The sequence below is a fragment of the Ylistrum balloti genome, unplaced genomic scaffold (assembly GCF_031769215.1).
Source record: "Ylistrum balloti isolate Yb309-2 unplaced genomic scaffold, AGI_CSIRO_Ybal_v1 Utg370598, whole genome shotgun sequence".
Classification (NCBI taxonomy): domain Eukaryota; kingdom Metazoa; phylum Mollusca; class Bivalvia; order Pectinida; family Pectinidae; genus Ylistrum; species Ylistrum balloti.
The window spans coordinates 138,161-157,353 of record NW_026782370.1 but is presented as its reverse complement, the minus strand read 5'-3'; the positions used below and the strand labels follow the sequence as shown (position 1 = coordinate 157,353).

The window sequence follows — 19,193 nt, the reverse complement described above, 5'->3', positions numbered from 1 at the left end:
ACCCCGACACCTGTAGAAAATGGGCGTTGTATATCGAAGCTTTACATTGTATATATGATCTCACAGTACATGATATATTGCAAAAAATTACCGCAACACACCAGGACCGATTTTCTGAGTTTATTTTAATTAATTAAGTATTGACCAATCAAACAGCAACGAAATATTTACCCCGTAAGAGGTAAACACTTGCGAAACGAAGGAAAATTTAAGTCGACGAAATGCGTTGCGTTTCGAAAGTGTGTTTACGTAGGCTGGTGAATGTTTTGAGACCAGCATTATGGCAGGGGAACCGTTGGATGTCAGTAACTGCTGGTACGAAGGAGAGCATTTACAATTCAGACCACAAACAGATGCAGGACACTCTCAGAAAGGTTTGATTTGTTACAACACACACAGAATCCGTCAGACTGGTTAAGTCCAAAGTTCGGAAATTAACTTGAATTTTGATAGTTTCGAGACGCAAGGTATCGAGGATGTTTAGAAACACATTATATATTGTGCTGTTGTTATTAACTGATGTTATACATTAATTAATCAAAAACCCTCTAGTTTAGTGTTAAATATTGACATGGACATAGAGGCTAGTTACCCTGCGTCCATCATGTATCCTAGATAAATTCTAAATAAATCACTTTAGGAGTCAAGCGTTTAAAATAACGTAAACGTTAATTGTTTAATGCAATATTTCCATCCAGCGAAACATGAATTTGTCGAAAAAACTGTGGAACTCTCGAGCTCGTGGCTACTGGAAAAAGTAATGCCACTTACATAATTGTCTGGCGGACGCCACTAAGTAACAGGACAACCTCCACAAAATTTCCGATTCGACAGTCACATAATTTTTCTGGTGGTCGTATGCAGGTACATATCCAAGTATAGTGTTAGAGTGAGTGCACATTTTTTAAACTGAAAAATCTCACCCCTCCACCACCTGTGTTTTATATCGTTTCTGACTCGACCCATTTTCCTGATTTGGTTTGCTTTGATACAGTCTGTGACCAAGACAAAATGAAACCGCAAATAGTTATAAAGGTAGCATGTAGGCATGTAGCTAGCTTGAGAGGTACATGATTCAGGGGCAAATGAAGCCCAGAAAAGCAAATAATTTGTTTTATGAAAGTGATGTGTAAGCAGCAGTTTATTAGTGTTAAGGCAACAATGTGCCTGAAGGCCTGTTGTCCGTCTTTGCGAAGAGCTCTAGCAATCACTCTCTAAATATACAGATTTTTGCCACTATTTCTTAGAAGAAATAGGCGGGACCTCTAATGTGTATGTGTCGGGTTTTCTTGGTCCCTGGTGCTTGATATTAGTTTTGGATATAATCCAAAAATACAGTTTACAGAAGAGTACCTGTGTCTTGGATTTTGACAAATTATCTAACAAAGCTTCATGTCTGTAGTTTTCATTAATACTTTCATACCCACATTTAGTCTTGAGACCGACTGACTGCAGCCACTGTTTCAAATTATAACTTGGGAGTATGCTGCATATTAATGATATGATACCCCTCCTTTCAGATATTTTTCTATGTACCTGAAAGGTTGAGAACTACAGAGTGTCTTTAGGTTAAGTGAAACAGATTATCAATGTAATTACAAATTGATTTGGGGTGTAGCCCCAATTTTTTTTTTTATATACTGACATATAATATCCCCAGTTCACATGTGATTGAAGTGCCATGCACCTTTAGGCATGTATAATGATGAAATTAATGTTTATTATTCTTGCAAAAAAATGGTCCCTTGGACAATTTTAGGGGAAAGGGGGAGAGGGTGGCGGCCTCCAGATAATTATGTGGTGGCTGCTGTAGAATCTGTATTGTACATCTATGGATGCATATGGTGTACGTGGGATTGTAACCCCATAAATGAGTGAAATATCTACCTTCTAGTTCATTATCAGCCTGGTGGCACGATGTAGCAGGTTCAATTATTCACTAAAGTGTTAACTGAGCGACTTCCTTATTGATGACCAAAAAATTGATATGTTTTGGCTGCATCTGTATAAAATGGAAAATAATGTACTTAATCAACATCTTCTGAGTAATTTAAAAAAAATCTTGTACTTGAATAATTGATCATGTTTGTTTCAAGAATTAATAATTCTGAGAAGAGAGATATCTGATATTCTATAACCATGTTTATCAGTTCAGAGAAATTATCTTAAGGATGGAACTGAGACTGGAATTGTGTTTCTATATTGGTACAGATTATTGACAAGGATATTAATCCAAATGTTGATCAGTGGGAGGCAGAGGGACAGTTTCCAGCCAAACAGGTCTTCAAGACTCTAGGAGATGCTGGCCTTTTAGGGGTATCAAAACCAACAGGTGCTTAATTAAAAAATTTCTTTAAGTGAAATTTAATCGAGTAAACAAATGATTTTTGTAGAATATTGTGATGTACATTTTTCTGAAATTTAAAAAATACTGAGTCACAGTCTATATTGATATTTTGTAATCTTGATACAATACATTAGATCAAAAGAAGTAGTATTTGTTTTACTTAAAGCACATTTTTGCAATCTAAAGGACCATTAAGCTTACCCATTTGTCATTCATCAAATTTACACGATACAGGTCTAATGCTATATTATGGTATTAATAAGTAAGCATTGGATTTTTCCTTTTTTTCTTGATTGAATTTGGTAAGAAACATCAACATCTTATTGAGGAATAGAGATGAATATTCTTTATAAATTTTCTTCTGTTGTAATGAAAGAATTTTGACCAAGTTTGGGTTCCAACATGATCGTAAGAGTTAAGTGGGGCAGAGAGCAATAAGAGAAGTAGCTTATTAAGCTTTTGAAAGCGTTCATCTATCAGGACAATGTAAGTTTACAGAAATAAATTTTTTTGTCAATATTTGTCCCGAAGTGTCAGAATGACCTTTAGATATCAAGTCTTACGACTGTGTATAAACTTTTTACATTAAATTCTTCTCAAGTTCTATCTGTAGAATTCAACTGTCTTGTTATTTTTCAGGTAAATCCGAAATTCATTATGGCTACCATCTTGAAAAACACATACTTTTTCTTCAGTTTCACAGGTTCCATTGGGCTAAAATTTGGTGGGAATGTTAAGGAAATAGTGCCATCAAAATGTTGTTTATCTTTTGGTCTTGTCAAAAGTTCAAAGTGGCAGCAACGGCAGCCATTTTGTAACATGATTGTGTGATCGTGGTTTCATTTCATGTTTAAAGAAATTTACCTGTAATGACCCAGAGCAGGTATGCCTACTGGCCAAGTGTTATATTGATCTGAAATCTAATATGGTCACAATTACCTACATCTTTAAAAGCACATTTTGATAAAATCAACTATTTTAGTTCCATTGGTGCTAATGAGCTGAACTTTTACAGTAATGTTGTTTTTGTTTTTTGTTTTTTAATTGCCATTACTGGTAAGATAAAGTATGCTGAAATGTTTGAGTCATTTAATAATTGTTCCCAATACTACTGCTGTTTAATAATAAGAATTTTGGTAATAAAGCCAACGCCGATAGTTCTGGTTGGATGGTTTGTGAGTTCCTTCACGCCTCAACTGGATACTCAATGATATGCAGAGTGATTGAGCAAAAGGGAAAATCAAGTAAATGTATCAATGACAACAGCCAAGGGAGTGGAGGTTTTCTTTATTTAATAGGTACTTGTTGACCAGTTTTGCAGTTTTGAAAGAGGACCTTGCCCTCAGCAACGAGACATCAGGATCTAGGCCGAATACTTCTTAAAATGGACATGATGAGGGAATAGAAATAAGGGACTATAAAAAATACAACTATGTATCAGCATCTACATCAACAATATGTCTAGATGAACACTGACCAGCGTTCAGTCACATCAACAGTATGTCTAAATGAACACAGACTAGCGTTCAGTCACATCAACAATATATTTAGATGAACATTGACCAGCGTTCAGTTACATCAACAATATGTCTAGGTGAACATTGACCAGCGTTCAGTCACATCAACAATATGTCTAGTTTATTATTAATTTAATATAAGCACATCCTTAAATGGGGTTTGAGGTTTTAATTATGTATGGTCCTGCTGACTTTGTAATTATGTTGAAGTAGTATGCTTATGTTTATTACTAGAGTATGGTGGTTTGGGACTGGACTATACCTACAGTATAGCTGTAGCCGAGGAGCTTGGTTCTATCAACTGTGGAGCAATACCAATGGCAATTGGTGTACAGACAGACATGGCTACTCCTGCTTTGGCAAGGTGCATTAGAACTTGATCCTCAATGAAGAGCTAACTCTTTGAGAGATTGAGAGCATATATGTTCTTACATACAAGGGTACAAGATTCATTTAAAAAAATTTATAATCCAATATAACTAGAATAACCAACAGAACATTTCTGAGTGACAAGTAGAACCTGTCTGATTGACAGGAAGAACCATTCTTACTAACATATAGAACTACACTGAATTACAGACAGACCTGCCATGACTGACAAAGGTACTGATATTTGGTTTCAGTGTGTTTCGTGGGGTTAACTATTACTTCAATGGGTTAAAGTGTTTTTTATGTCAAATCTAGTATTAAGATTACCGGTATCATGCAAAATTTGAGAGATATCAGGTATTAGCCCTCCTCCTCTGGGTCACAGGTTCGAGACTTGTTACGTTGGCTTGATTTTGAGCCAGCCATCTTGGATTTCAACAATAAAAGTTTGTTATTATTATGTAATGTACTAGATGAATCTTTCTGAAATTTCATATGCAGATTCCCCTTGATCCCTAGTAGTGTCTGTTTGATTTTGGGACTTATGAGTGAAACAAAATGGCTGACAGGCAACCATCTTGGATTTGGCTATTAAAGACTATTATTGTTATTTCTTAGAAGAATGTTCAAATTTCGTATGATTATGAACAAAAACTGAATAGAGAAGAGAAAAGAAGGGAAAAGATCCAACTTTTAAAGAACAGCTAAAGATCAGACAATGATTGGTGCCAAGATCCCTCTGGTTGTCTGAGTACTTAGGCTTTCTTCCACCACCCAAATTAAACCTGGCCATGTCCTTAAATGACCTAGGCTGTTAATAGGACGTAAAACAACAAGAAACTATTCTAACAAAACTGAAATAATTGAACAATTACAAAAATTTGTTTTGTCTTTTTTGTGCATTTTTGCATTGAAATCTATTTATGCATACAACTAGTTTTATGTAAAAATAATTTGCAATATATTGGAATGTTTTCTGATAAAATTGAAGTATATTGCAATTGGCACTCCCACCCTCTAATACAATTGTGAACTGTAGTGAAAAAACAATTTGAGTTGAGCTTTGTAATGTTGGCATTACTCTTGTTATCTTGTTAGGCTTGGAACAGATGTAATTTGATTAGGCCCGGTGTACTATTGCTTACATCACCAAGAGAACTTGGGATGTTTGGAATGAAAGTTACTTGTCAGGATAAACTCTTCTAGTAGTTAATCTTATCTCTTTATATGCTGCATAGCAGGGCAAGACAGCAATATAGGCCCATTGGGCCTTTTATTATTAAACAACATAAATGTATGTATCTTTATGCCCTCCATGATTGAGGATTAGAGGTCATATTGTCTGTATGCCTGTTAGTCTGTCTGTCTCTCTGCACATAACTTAGACTTTTATCTTTCAATGTTAACAGATAAGGGTTTCATATTCCTGAAGATAAGAGCATGCATATATAATGACCTTTCTACTAACAAAATGAATAATTTTTTTTGTCAGATTTGAACCAAGATTACTTGGAGCGTAGTGTTTCTCAAACATATATGTTTTTTTTTTCTGTAGATTTGGAAGTGATGAGTTAAAGAAGGAATTTCTAGCACCGTCAGTGTCTGGAGACAAAGTAGCTTGTCTAGGGGTCAGTGAGGTTGGCTCGGGGTCAGATGTAGCAAGTAAGTGCAATATCATTGTGAGAAAGAATCAACCTGTCCCTGAAATACTGATTTAAGTATTGAATGAGAGAGGGGTAGGTATATATACAATCAATGGTCTCATCTGTTCCTACTGATTACTACCAGGAAGTAGGTATATATAAAGTGACTGTTCTCATCTGCATAGATATAATGTTTCATTTAATGCTTACTGTCTTCATACTGACATCATAGGGTGTGGAAATGTCTGATGTCAGACCTTAGTACTGCAGGTAGAAACTCATCCCTCAGCAACAATGAAATGATTCCCTTGTTCATTTTTACCTGCACTTAAAGATTCGTCTTTTTTACAGGTATACAAACAAAAGCAGTAAAACATGGAGACGATCTTGTTATCAATGGAGGGAAGATGTGGACCACCAATGCATTCCAGGCTGACTGGATGTGTCTATTAGCCAATACTTCCCAGGGCTCTGTCTATGAAAACAAATCCCTTATCTGTCTTCCTATGGATTTACCAGGTAACAATATCTGTCTCCTCATTATGATCTTATAAGGTTACAAAGAAATCAGATTCCACGGTCTTACATGGTAGGGTGAGCATAGATAAGCTCTTATGAAGCAAAATACATAATATTTCTAGCTGAAGTTATATGTATTGTCTTGTAGGAGTGAAATTAGCTCGGAAAATAGATAAGATGGGGATGAGGAGCTCTGACACAGCTCAGGTATACCTAGAGGATGTACGAGTGCCAGCCAAATACATCATCGGAGAAGAAGGAATGGGATTCACCTATCAAATGTTACAATTCCAGGAAGAACGATTAATGGCTACAGCAGCAGGTAATCTCTTACCACGGAGATACTGAACTACTTAAAATTAAGTAGGCATTCAATTCTATGAATTATATAGTATTTAAAACAATATTTTTTACTGAAGAGTGTTTTTCCAAACTCCATGTAAGTTTAAAGATTTATGTTAGTATTTGTAACTGGTACAGAAATAATGGAAATGATTTCATGAGATTTCTGATAACTGATATGTTATAGTTGTGAGATCACACAACATTACACAATGTACGACGTGTGCACGATGTCTGCACAATGTGCACACAATAGGGAAACTGGACTAAATAAGCTATCCTACATCTGTGCACATGTTGTGTGGTTCTGTTGCACAGATGTATGATTCTATTGTAGCTGATATACATTTAAAAATGATTTACAGATAAGTATGTGATAGGCTTTATTTCTTTTCTAAGTAAAGATTATATAAGAGTACAACTAAGTATATTTTCTAATTAAATCAATAGGTTGGACACCTGTAGATCTATCAGATATAGACTTAATAATAAAATACAATTGTAATAAAAAGTGTTTTGTTTACAAAAGAGATGAAGCCAAGCGGAAAACAGAAAACTCGTTTGGGAATACATGTTCATGGTTCGCGGACCTCCATAGGCTTGGTGAATAGTCAAAATTGTAAGTGGAACTCGGGGCGGGGAAAGAGGAAGGAAGTCAAGTCGTTAAAGTGTTTATACACCAACGCTGATCAGCTAAGGAACAAATAAGACGAACTTTTGATCAGAACAAATATTGAATGTCCACAGATAATTGGAATCTCTGAAGTTAAAGCTAAAAATAGCAAATATACTGTGTTCAAATCTGAATATAATATCAGAAACATTTTTTCTATGTTTTCTAAAAATTTGTATTCTCCTACCGGAAGGGTCCTCATGTTATATATTAGTAACTATCTAACTTGTAAGGAGGTGACTTTTAACACTTCCTTTGAGGACTATCTCAGCGTAAGCATAACTTTAAATAGTACAGATGAGATGTTAGTATGTCTTGTGTATAGATCGAACAGCGGATGAAGTGAGAATAACGATCAGTTACGAACCTTTTTACAAGGCATCTCTAAGGAGCATTATTTGCATATTCTTATACTGGGAGATTTTAACTATCCGGAAATAAACCGGAAAACGTGGACTGTAAATGTAAATAACACGGAATCACCGGATTACAAGTTTATAGAATGTATAAAGGATTCGTTTCTATATCAGCATGTTACCACAGCAACTAGGTGTCGGGGTACAGATAAGCCTAATCTACTGGATCTTGTATTAACAAATGAGGAAAACATGGTTACAAATATAGATCATCAGAGTCCACTAGGAAAAAGTGACCACTGTGTACTTGTCTTTCAATTCGAATGAAACTCCACAACAAAGAAACCATCACGACCTAAGAGATTATATGATAAGGCCAATTTCTCAAAAATTAACAAGGAAATAGGAGAATTTGATTGGAACAATCACTTTAAACCAAACGATGTAAATTACAGTTGGGAAATATTTTACAACAAAATTATGGAGGTTGAGGAAAGATATGTACAGGTGAAAATACCAAAACCAGCACATGCCAAACACGATTACCCGATCAACTGTGAAATAAAAGAAATCATCAGGAAGAAACATGCTCTCGGAAAGAAAGCAATCAACGGTGGCGAGCATGCTTGGAAAGAATACTGCAGAGTAAGAAACAAAGTAAGGAAAATCACGAGGAAATTAAGAAAAAACTTCGAAGACAAATTATCATCAGAGGCTAAACAAAATCCTAAGGCTATTTGGAGATATATCAGATCGAAATCGACAACTAAAGATGAAATTGGAGACTTGTATACAGAACCTGGTAATAAACAATCACGTAAGGAACAAAATGATAAGGTTAAGGAAAATATGTTTAACTCTAATTTTAAAAGTGTGTTTGTTACAAAACCGGATGCAGAAATGGAAATCCCTACTCTTCCTTCTAAAAAAATACGTTACCCGATGTATTCAATGATAGTAGACCGGGACTCCGTTTTTAAGGAAGTTCTAAAGTTAAAAGCTGACAAATCTCCAGGAATGGATAGGTTACATCCACTGTTTCTTAAGAAAACTGCAGAAGCAATCGCGACGCCATTAGCAATTTTGTTCTTGATCTCCTTGAGGACCGGCACAGTTCCAAATGAGTGGAAAAGGGCACAAATAACAGCAATCTTTAAGAAGGGGGACAAATGCGAACCAGGGAATTACAGACCTGTGAGCTTAACTTCAATTGTGTGCAAAGTACTTGAATCTTTATTAAGAAGTCACATGACTGATTATATGAAACAAAATTATTTTTCTCAAAGAAACGCCTAAAATTACCAACTTTGGCATTCAGTTCGGATTCATGTTTGGCAGGTCTACGTCACTGCAACTACTGAAAGTTTTGGATGAGTGGACTGATCATATTGATAATGGACACTCAATAGATTGTATCTATATGGATTTTCAAAAAGCATTCGATACAGTGCCACACAAAAGACTTTTAGATAAAATGGAGTCATATGGAATTAGCGGGGAGATCGTAAAATGGACGGCGAGATTCATTTCAAACAGGAAGCAAAGAGTCTCGTTAAAGGATCAATACTTGGACTGGAGTTCCCCAGGGATTTGTTCTTGGATCTACACTGTTCGTCATATTTATTGATGACTTGCCGGAAACAATACAATCTGAAGCATATCTTTTCGCAGACGATACTAAATTGTTCAGAAGCATAAAAGAAAATAACGATGTGAATATACTTCAAGATGATCTGGATTGCCTTTCAGCTTGGAGTGAAAAATGGTTATTGAAATTTCATCCTCAAAAATGTAAATTTTTGCGCATTGGCAGGCAAAGTGGAGAAAGAAAATATTATTTAAACAGTGAAGAATTACAGGAAGTCTACCAAGAAAAAGATATAGGAGAAATTGTAGACAATTCTTTATCATTTGATGAACACATAAGTACACAGGTCAAAAAAGCAAACTCTATATTTGCACTTATAAGGAGAACGTTTCAATTTCTCAATGAACATAACTTCCCATTATTGTACAAAACAATACTTAGGGTTCATCTGGAACATTCTATCACTGTATGGCATCCATATAAAGTCAAACATATAGATATGATCGAGGCAGTGCAACGGAGAGCAACAAAACAATTATCAGGATTTAAGGAACTGCCTTATTCGGAAAGACTGAAACGCCTAAAATTACCAACTTTGGCATTCAGGAGGATTCGTGGGGGTATGATTGAAGTCTTCAAAATTACGAACAATTTTTGTGATAGTAACGCTGCTGGTTTCCTTAAATTGTGGATCGACAAAGTTCAAATTCATCAAACAAGGGGTCACTCTAAAAAACTTTACATGCAGCACTGTAAACTTGACACCAGGAAACATTCTTTTTCTTTGCGTGTGGTCAAAATATGGAACAATCTTCCGGAGTATATTATATCGGCACCAACAGTTAACCTTTCAAAAATAGATAAATCAGAAATTCTGTAGTTCCTGGATCTGACGTCTCAAATGACAATAATTATTAACATTATCATTGTATCACTGAGACCGGTATAGAGGATCATAACGATCCTGCACTGGTAATAAACTAAACTAAGCTAAAGTGCCACACGTGACCAGCCTTAGGGGATAGACACTCATTATATATATATATATGTAAGCACTAAAAAGATTGTCTCGCCAGTGAATCATCTGAAATCTCATCAAATTATTTTCATTATTTCTGTATTACTCTCATTATTCTATCATTTTGTAAACAAAAATATATACTCAGATAAGTGTTAAGTGTGGTATTTGTTACCAAGGAAGGCGTTGCAAGTATGGATTTGGACCTGTCAGGTATATAACCATATACAGGTAAAATGTTATGTGGAGACATACTACTTGCCACTTCCTGAGGTGTAAAACTATACAATAGAAAGACTAGTCACTACAGGATCTGGTGTTATTTCGAAAACTGTGAAATAAAAAATGACTTTTATAATCACCAATAAATGGCTTTTATAATCACCAATGAAATTTTATATACCTGTGATGGCTATTTAGTCATAACTACACAAGTTTTCTGTTTTAGTTTTTCAATCTGTAAAAGTAGCCAACATTTTTACTAAAGTGCATAGAATGTGTCATCCTATCGCACAGTTGTGTGGTAGATACTGTATAGTGTGTGTGTGTATGTGTGTGTGTGTGTGTGTGTGTGAGGGTGTGTGTGTGTGAGGATGTGTGTGAGGGTGTGTGTGTGAGGGTGTGTGTGAGGATGTGTGTGTGTGTGATGGTGTGTGTGTTTGTGTGTGTGAGGATGTGTGTGCGTGTATGAGGATGTCTGTGTGTGTGTGTTTGAGGGTGTGTGTGTGTGCGTGTGTGTGCAGACAATATGCACACAATGTATGCACAACATTCACACTAAGTTTTGATGTGTTGTGCGTTACCATAGCTGTTAAATTTCCAGTTTATCATGGTGTAGTAAGCCAAAACTGTTAATAAAAACTTTATCACTGATTTACAGCTGTTTTGCCCCTGGATAAGTGTATTGCTATGACAGCAGAGTACACTAGCCAGAGGAAGGCGTTTGGACAACCCATTCTCCACAACCAAGTGGTCCACTTTCGTCTGGCAGAGCTTGCCACAGAAGTGGAGGCTCTCCGTTCCATGTTGTATCGTGCAGTTGGTAAGTAGTTATTTCTCTTAGAAATTCAGTCATATGAACTAACTTATTAATTCATTTCCTGATTACACAAGTTATTACCTAAGCCCTGTCTAACGTTTGAAGGTCAGTGTATACTAATTTTGTGGAAAACAATCCAATCTACGACCATTCCCGTGTTTAAGTTGATGTCGTGTATGACTCAATCTTTGTTAGACTGTTTATCTATTGCGTAAAATTATTTAACCAACAGTTTTGTATAAATACAACTGTATATGTATCTTGCTAATATGTGTCGATTCCTGAAGGTATGTGAGTGTTACCAATTCTACGTAGCCTACTCTACAATAAACAAACCGACCGGACTTCATCTTTTCACTGTACTACAAAACCTCATTTAACATATGACTTTTTAACCAAAAATAATGCTTGTTTGTTAGAATCCAGAGTAGATTTGCACTAGCCTAAAGGACATCTACTTCCACTTCAATCCAAGGCCGCTATCCAATATTACATAAACACCACTGAAATTATTCTTTCCCCTGATCCTGTAAATAGTCTGACCCCATCTGGATAATTACTGTGCCTATTGTTGTCATGCAATGCTGCACACCCTATTAGTACTTGCTTCACACCAGATATTAAATGACAGATAATTTCATTTTCATTCCAAAATCTTATCTGATAATACTTATTTATACGTTTTCTATATATAACAAAGATTTCATCATAATTTGCTATCAGCTGTCTTTTAAGTCTTGCTTCAGCAACTTTGTATCATTTTAATGGAAATCATGATTGCAATTAATTTGAAGTAAGTTTATAAAAGGATGTGGAATACAACTGAGATATGGATTGTTATTCAGGTGAGACTGAAGACATTTTTGTATATCTGCATGACTTACTGGGGTTTCACCGGGTACTCTGGGGCCACCTGCGGGACTGTGTGGGGTTTCACTGGGTACTCTGGGGCCACCTGCGGGACTATGCGAGGTTTCCCAAGTTACTCTGGGGCCACTTACCTGACTGTGGGGTTTCACTGGGTACTATAGGGGCCATATGCGGGATTATGCGGGGTTTCACTGGGTACTTTGGGGCCACCTACGTGACTATGTGGGGTTTCACTGGGTACTTTGGGGCCACCTTCGTGACTATGTGGGGTTTCACTGGGTACTTTGGGGCCACCTACGTGACTATGTGGGGTTTCACTGGGTACTCTTGGGCCACCTGCGGGATTATGTGGGGTTTCACTGGGTACTCTAGGGCCACCTACGTGACTATGTGGAGTTTCACTGGGTACTTTGGGGCCACCTTCGTGACTATGTGGGGTTTCACTGGGTACTTTGGGGCCACCTTCGTGACTATGTGGGGTTTCACTGGGTACTCTTGGGCCACCTGCGGGATTATGTGGGGTTTCACTGGGTACTCTGGGGCCACCTGCGTGACTATATGGGGTTTCACTGGGTACTCTTGGGCCACCTGCGGGACTATGTGGGGTTTCACTGGGTATTCTGAGGTCATCTGCGGGACTATATGGGGTTGCCCCTGTTACTCTGCTTTCTCCCACTGTAAGACTCCTTTCATGCTTACTTCTTGGCTAACAAAACTGTATCATGACTGTGCAATCATAATTTCCCTGAACAAAAATACCTATTGTTAGGTCACTTGGTGACCTATTGCAATACCCTATTGTCCAGTGTCATGCCTTCGTAAACTTTAACCTTTTTGACTTCTCAAAAAACCCTGAACCAATTTCAATGAAGTTTTGCAGAAACCTTTCCTTGCCTAACATGAACCGAAACTGAATCATATGGTCCCCAACCCAGAGGCCTTAGTGATGAGGCCAAAAGGGGTCAAATTTAAAGATTTCAAAAATTTTCTTCACAACACCCAGGTATAGGTAAATCAAATGCTCTATATGAATGGAATTGTCTGAAGGTGCTTTACCAAAAAGCTGAATTTCAAGGCCATAGTGTCTCACATTTCTCCATGGAGAGGGGGGTAATTGTTTTAGCATAATTTGTTGTATTTTACAGTGAAAATGTTTCAAGCTTAATTCTCACTGACTGCCAGGGGCTGATAGGGGTGGGGGAAGGGGCCAAATTTCTCATTTTCTCTTAACTATACATTCATTCCAACTGTTTCTGAGTTCAATCAGGTGACTGATTTGTCAGACGGCTAAATGAACAAGAGGTTCATTTTGTGAAAATTTTGTTCTCTTTCAATCATCTTATTTGTAAGACATTGCATAATTGTATAAATTATCATAATGGTGAATTGAAGGAACATTGACTATAATTCAATATTGTCAGGCTTTCCTGATCTGTTCATAATTGATATCTGGGAGTCTGGTTCTGGTTTTCAGCCCAGTACATTGAAGGTAATGATGTGACCATGCTAGCCTCCATGTGTAAACTAAAGTGTGGACGACTGGCTCGAGAAGTCACTGATGGATGTCTACAGTTTTGGGGAGGCATGGGATTCACTAATGAGGTTCTAATCAGCAGATTTTACAGGTATTAGTCAGCCAAGATTGAGGTCAGCAATGTCATCAAATTTAGCCTGTCTGGTTGTTTATGTTTCAAGTCTGTTGTGCCATATTTAATACATAATAAGGTATTACTCATTAGAATGAGACATATTCTCAGCTCTGCTTGTCATGGTGCATTGTCCGATGTTTATCTTTATATCAACTCATAGACAATCTGTTTATCACTATTACTTCAGAATGGATGACAGAGACATAAGCTGATTTTTCAATTAGGCTCAGTAATGTGTCTCGCATATCAGCATCACCACAAGCATACGTTCTGTTATGTTAAACTCGAGTAATGAACATGACAAGTGTGTCCATTAATAAAGCTTTCAATAGGGTAATTAGGTACTAATAAATCTATTCAATAATTAATATATTCAACAACTATTAAGCCATGTTAATTGGGGTTTTGTTAACAATTAGTTTAATTTTGTTTTCAGGGATTTCCGTCTTCTGTCTATTGGAGGTGGGGCTGATGAAGTTATGCTGTCAATCATATGTAAATACATGGGCATTTTGCCAAAGATTCAAAAGAAGTCAAAAGAGTCTATAAAATAGGAAGGAAAATACAGGTTCCTGAAAAGAACTAATCTTTATAACTGTGATTTTGACTATAACGACAATCTATATTTCATTAATAGCTGTGAGTCTTTCATGTTGCAGTTGTATATATATCTTTAAGGATTTACCAGTTACTTTAAACCCTGGAGGTAACTTGATCAGGTGATATGTTTGGTAATTCATGTACACTGTTTTTGTAATACTGTGAAATATCAGATTTAATTAAGGATCAGTCGTTGTATTTGGTTCAATTTATGAGTGATTATTCTTTGTGTTATTTTCGTAATAAGCACCAAAAATTGCTCCACTGTTTCTCTGGGTTGACAAGGAGTCTCTGTTAATGAGCCATGCTATCTTATGTACTATGATGCTTTGATATAGACTAAGTTAATGACATTTGATCGTGTATCAATGATAAAGAGCAATCGCTCTACTGTACCTAACTGGCAGAGACTGTGGACTGCTGTCAACACTTTGTTAATACTGAACCAAACCATGGGAGACTGTGAACTGCTGTCAACACTTTGTTAATACTGTACCAAACCATGGGAGACTGTGAACTGCTGTCAACACTTTGTTAACACTGAACCAAACCATGGGAGACTGTGAACTGCTGTCAACACTTTGTTAACACTGAACCAAACCATGGGAGACTGTGGACTGCTGTCAACACTTTGTTAACACTGAACCAAACCATGGGAGACTGTGGACTGCTGTCAACACTTTGTTAACACTGAACCAAACCATGGGAGACTGTGGACTGCTGTCAACTTTTTGTTAATACTGAACCAAACCATGGGAGACTGTGAACTGCTGTCAACACTTTGTTAATACTGTACCAAACCATGGGAGACTGTGAACTGCTGTCAACACTTTAATACACTGCTGTTAACCTAAAATAAACAGATAAGGCGGATTGTGTACTGAGGTTTGATATTGAATAACTGTCCCTAAATGGTTCTTTATAACAACATAACAATATATGTATCACAATCAAAGAAATTCATGATTATACCTGCAGCTTCTTTACCATACTAATTAAGTGTGATTTGTACTCCTCTGCTGACAACAAATTACATCAACGTACATTATAATGAATACGGAAAAAACTGCACACAAATTCATCAAGGTTTTTGTATGACTGACGTATACATCACATTTCAATATTCTAGTTTCAATGCAGGCAAAGTGCTGTTCAAGACACAAAATTTTAACAAAGGGCAATAACCCTGTAATCAAAGGTTTGCAGGCCCTAGCAATGGTACACTGCATATTGTCTTCATATTATTAATGTACACATCAAGTTTGATAATCCTAAATTAAATGCAAGCAAATTTATGCTCTGGAGACGATATTTTTAACAAAAAAAAAAAAAAAAAAAAACAATCTGTGAAACTGAGGGATTCAGGGCCCTGATTTGCTACACAGCACATTGGTTTAGTATGATCAATGTTTTATACACTAAGTTTCATGATCCTGTGGGCAAAGTTATGCTCCAGACATGAAAGGACGGATGGAAAGTCGGACAGACAAGACAACGGGTATATGCTTTCCCCAAAAATTTTCCAGAAATATGAAAAATTTACTGAATGGGCTAGAACGCCTCCCAATCTGGTTTTAAAGAATTTTGACTAGTTTTGATTTTTCTCAATCACTTAACATACTCTTCATAATATTGATGTCCCGTCATGAAATATATACGATGTTGAATGGGACACAATCTAATATTCCCTAAACCACATGCTACTACATAAACAATCTTTTATCCATAACGCAGGTATTTAAAGTAAGGCAACTCGCATATCACAGTTAAAGTAAAGAAATAATTCAAATCTCTGAACTTACCTTTGTAACAGATCTGCAAGCATGCTTCCCCAGCACCCATCATTGGAGAAACTGAACTACAAATACAAGAGCACAGAGTCTTGTTAATTATAAAATGAAGTATTTCCATCTGTGCCGTAGTCAGTTATATTATCTAAAATAGGTTTGACCTGAAAAGTTGTAAAGACTCGAAGATACTACAAAGATTGTTTAAGACTAGGTATCGACGGTCTTGGAGCTCTTAGTTTGTGTGGCCATGACATAGACACTTTACTACAACACCCGATGTCAATTCCCATCCTTTATCACAATTTGTTAGCACAAAGCATGAGGCAACATAGAGGTAGTTTTGCCTGTGTAAGCCCTTGATTGTATAATACTCTTCAATTAAGGCTTTGTGTTTTCTTTTTATTTTTCGAGACTAGGTTCAACTTCATAAATGCTTTGCTTTTTTCATAATGATAGAGACAAAATCTGAAATTCAAGAGAAGAAATCATAATCACTACATTATATTGAATGTTAAAACATTCAACCTGCCTCCAAATATCACCTATAAAAAATACAACGTGGAGTTTAGTTACTAAGTAATCTTGTACATAAAAATTGCCTGATTTTATAAAATTTACTTAAAGGCAACTGTTATAGGCATTTGAACATATCACTGGTAGGTGAAGAGAAATCGCAGTTTAAAATAATTCTGGCTTCTCTATTCTAAAGGCACTCCAACTTGAACAGGTTTTTTTTCGCACTATTACAAAAGAATTATAACAAGACGCCTAGAGGTAATATAAAGGTTAAAAGGTAAGTAGATTTCAAGTGTCATGAAAATGAAATTGTGACACTGATGATAGTAAACCAGTGTTACTAGATGTATACCATTGCCAATACAAATAAACAATGTTATGCTCAAAAATGCATTTTTCCTATAAAAATATAGTTAAGTCATAACTTCCTCCCTAGGAAGAATGCGAGACCCATTTCGGTAAAGCACCTTCAGAAACTTCCATCCATAAAAAGCATTTGAGTCAATTTGACCCCTTTGGTCCCTCCCATCAACCCGTGGGGGTCAGTCAGGATCAATATGTGAATGCCATCATCCTTTGCTCATAATTCTAACCAAGTTTGAAATAATTTCAATGATGGTGATAGTGCGCTATAAATATGAACTCATTCCCTGTAGTCCTTGTGCTGGGTGCCAGATTTTGCGATATTGGTACCAAAATAGGGACAAATTCTAACTATGTTTTTCTGAAAGTACAATATCTCTGGACTATGAAACCACTTGATAGCAATCCAGAACTCACAGCTTAATGGTAGTAATTCGCCTTTGAAGTTGGCATGTCAAGTTCTGCATTTGTACTTCTGTATAACTCAAAATTGGGGTAGGGGAAATATAAACTCAATTATCTTCTGTTCTGAAAGGTGTATAACATTTCACCACTCAAAATGATTGTCTTGATATATTCTATATTGTGATATATCGATTATGCAAATAAGATTAATATTAAGGTCACTAGAGGTCAAAAGGTCAAGGTTATTAGGTCCTGGCCGTAATTTACTTAATGTGGAATGTAAGGGTCAAATGGATTATATTTGTTCAATCATTTTAGGTTCATACAGCTGTCCAAATGTTTTATAATGTTTTGTTATCCTCAGAAATATTCACCTAGACCATTAAATATCATTTATTTGGATTTGAGGATAATTTGTAATCTTGTATTGCCTTCTTATTCTACACTAGGCCCACCATAAATTTTTCATGTTCACAATAGCTTGACAGGTTACAACATTTAGCAAGGTGGGTGTGAATTACATTTTTGAGAGATTATGACAGGAGTGGTTCCTTCCATCTGTGATATTCAGGACTTTGTGCCTGTGGTACTTCAGTGTTCAATCCTTTCACCAAATGACCCTAATAACAGCCATTGTCTCAAGCATGTCAAGACACCTTCACATAAAGTAACTTAGAATGTGTTCTTGTTGCCACAAACTGCTATTGCTTACAAACATCATGATAGGTAAGTAAGTTAAATGTGTGATCAAAATGCACATGTATAGACATGAGTAGACATGGTTGTATTCTATACAGGACTTACATGATTTGTGTGAGCATAGGGTCCACTAGCCATGTGTTGGTACAATGAAAATGAAAGTAGGCCCAATTTGATAGTATACTCGGAGTGCACCAAGTATAAAGATAATGTTAAAGGCGCTGGGGCTGCGTATATTGCCCAGTTGTTGTATAACTAGTTCCATCGTCTCCCGCTAGGGGCACATGACACTTATTTTGCAGTTTCCCGCCAAGCCTTGTAAATGATTGATCACTTTTGGGTTGAATTCGTCTTTATATCAGTCAAGTTAAATATTCAGGGTGAAATGCTTCACCAAACACGGGTTATAAACAAGCTGAAGTGCCGATTTTGTACATGAATTCAAATTCTAGTTCAAACGATTTTACGCAGCCATGGAATGGCGCTAGTTCAGCGAGTTGAAGGCAACAACATGCGTTATGGGGATACATGCAACACAATTCTTAACATGGCACTGAGAGAGGATGGGTCAAATCACAGAATTGATGTGGTCTTTGATGTGTATCGGGATATCTCAATACAAAATGCAGAGAGAGAGTAAAGCGAGGGTCACAGATAGGGCTTTCGTTCGCACAGATAGCGCCTGACCACAGAATCAAGCATTGTTGGCATCGGATTGGTGCTCAGAAAGCAAACGGGACAAATTGAAAGACAAAGATTTCTATATAACTGTTGGCGAAACATGTAAGCGGATCGAGTATGGAAATTCGGTGTCTGAGGTAAATGACCTCAAATCATCCCAAGAGGAAGCGGATACGAGGATGCTCTTGCATGCCTCTCATTGCAGTAAA

At 36.6% G+C, this 19,193-nt stretch overlaps 1 protein-coding gene across 1 annotated transcript; it reads left to right on the top strand.

Annotated features, from left to right (window-relative positions):
- The first annotated feature begins 195 nt into the window (after positions 1-195).
- On the top strand, positions 196-15,403 carry LOC132556876 (probable acyl-CoA dehydrogenase 6). The gene is made up of 9 exons (XM_060221328.1): positions 196-374; positions 2,212-2,332; positions 4,099-4,228; positions 5,789-5,895; positions 6,228-6,395; positions 6,544-6,717; positions 11,253-11,414; positions 13,756-13,906; positions 14,367-15,403. Exons 1-9 carry the CDS (start codon positions 222-224, stop codon positions 14,482-14,484), a joined length of 1,284 nt encoding a protein of 427 aa, XP_060077311.1. The 5' UTR covers positions 196-221; the 3' UTR covers positions 14,485-15,403.
- Positions 15,404-19,193: the final 3,790 nt, after the last annotated feature.

What these genes read in the sequence shown, in the direction of transcription:
- LOC132556876 (XM_060221328.1), top strand. Translation starts at nt 222, where the DNA reads ATGCGTTGCGTTTCGAAAGTGTGTTTACGTAGGCTGGTGAATGTTTTG. An exon ending in AGGGGTATCAAAACCAACAG is followed by an intron (nt 2,333 to 4,098) that starts GTGCTTAATTAA and finishes GTTTATTACTAG; the next exon opens with AGTATGGTGGTTTGGGACTG. An exon ending in TCTTCCTATGGATTTACCAG is followed by an intron (nt 6,396 to 6,543) that starts GTAACAATATCT and finishes ATTGTCTTGTAG; the next exon opens with GAGTGAAATTAGCTCGGAAA.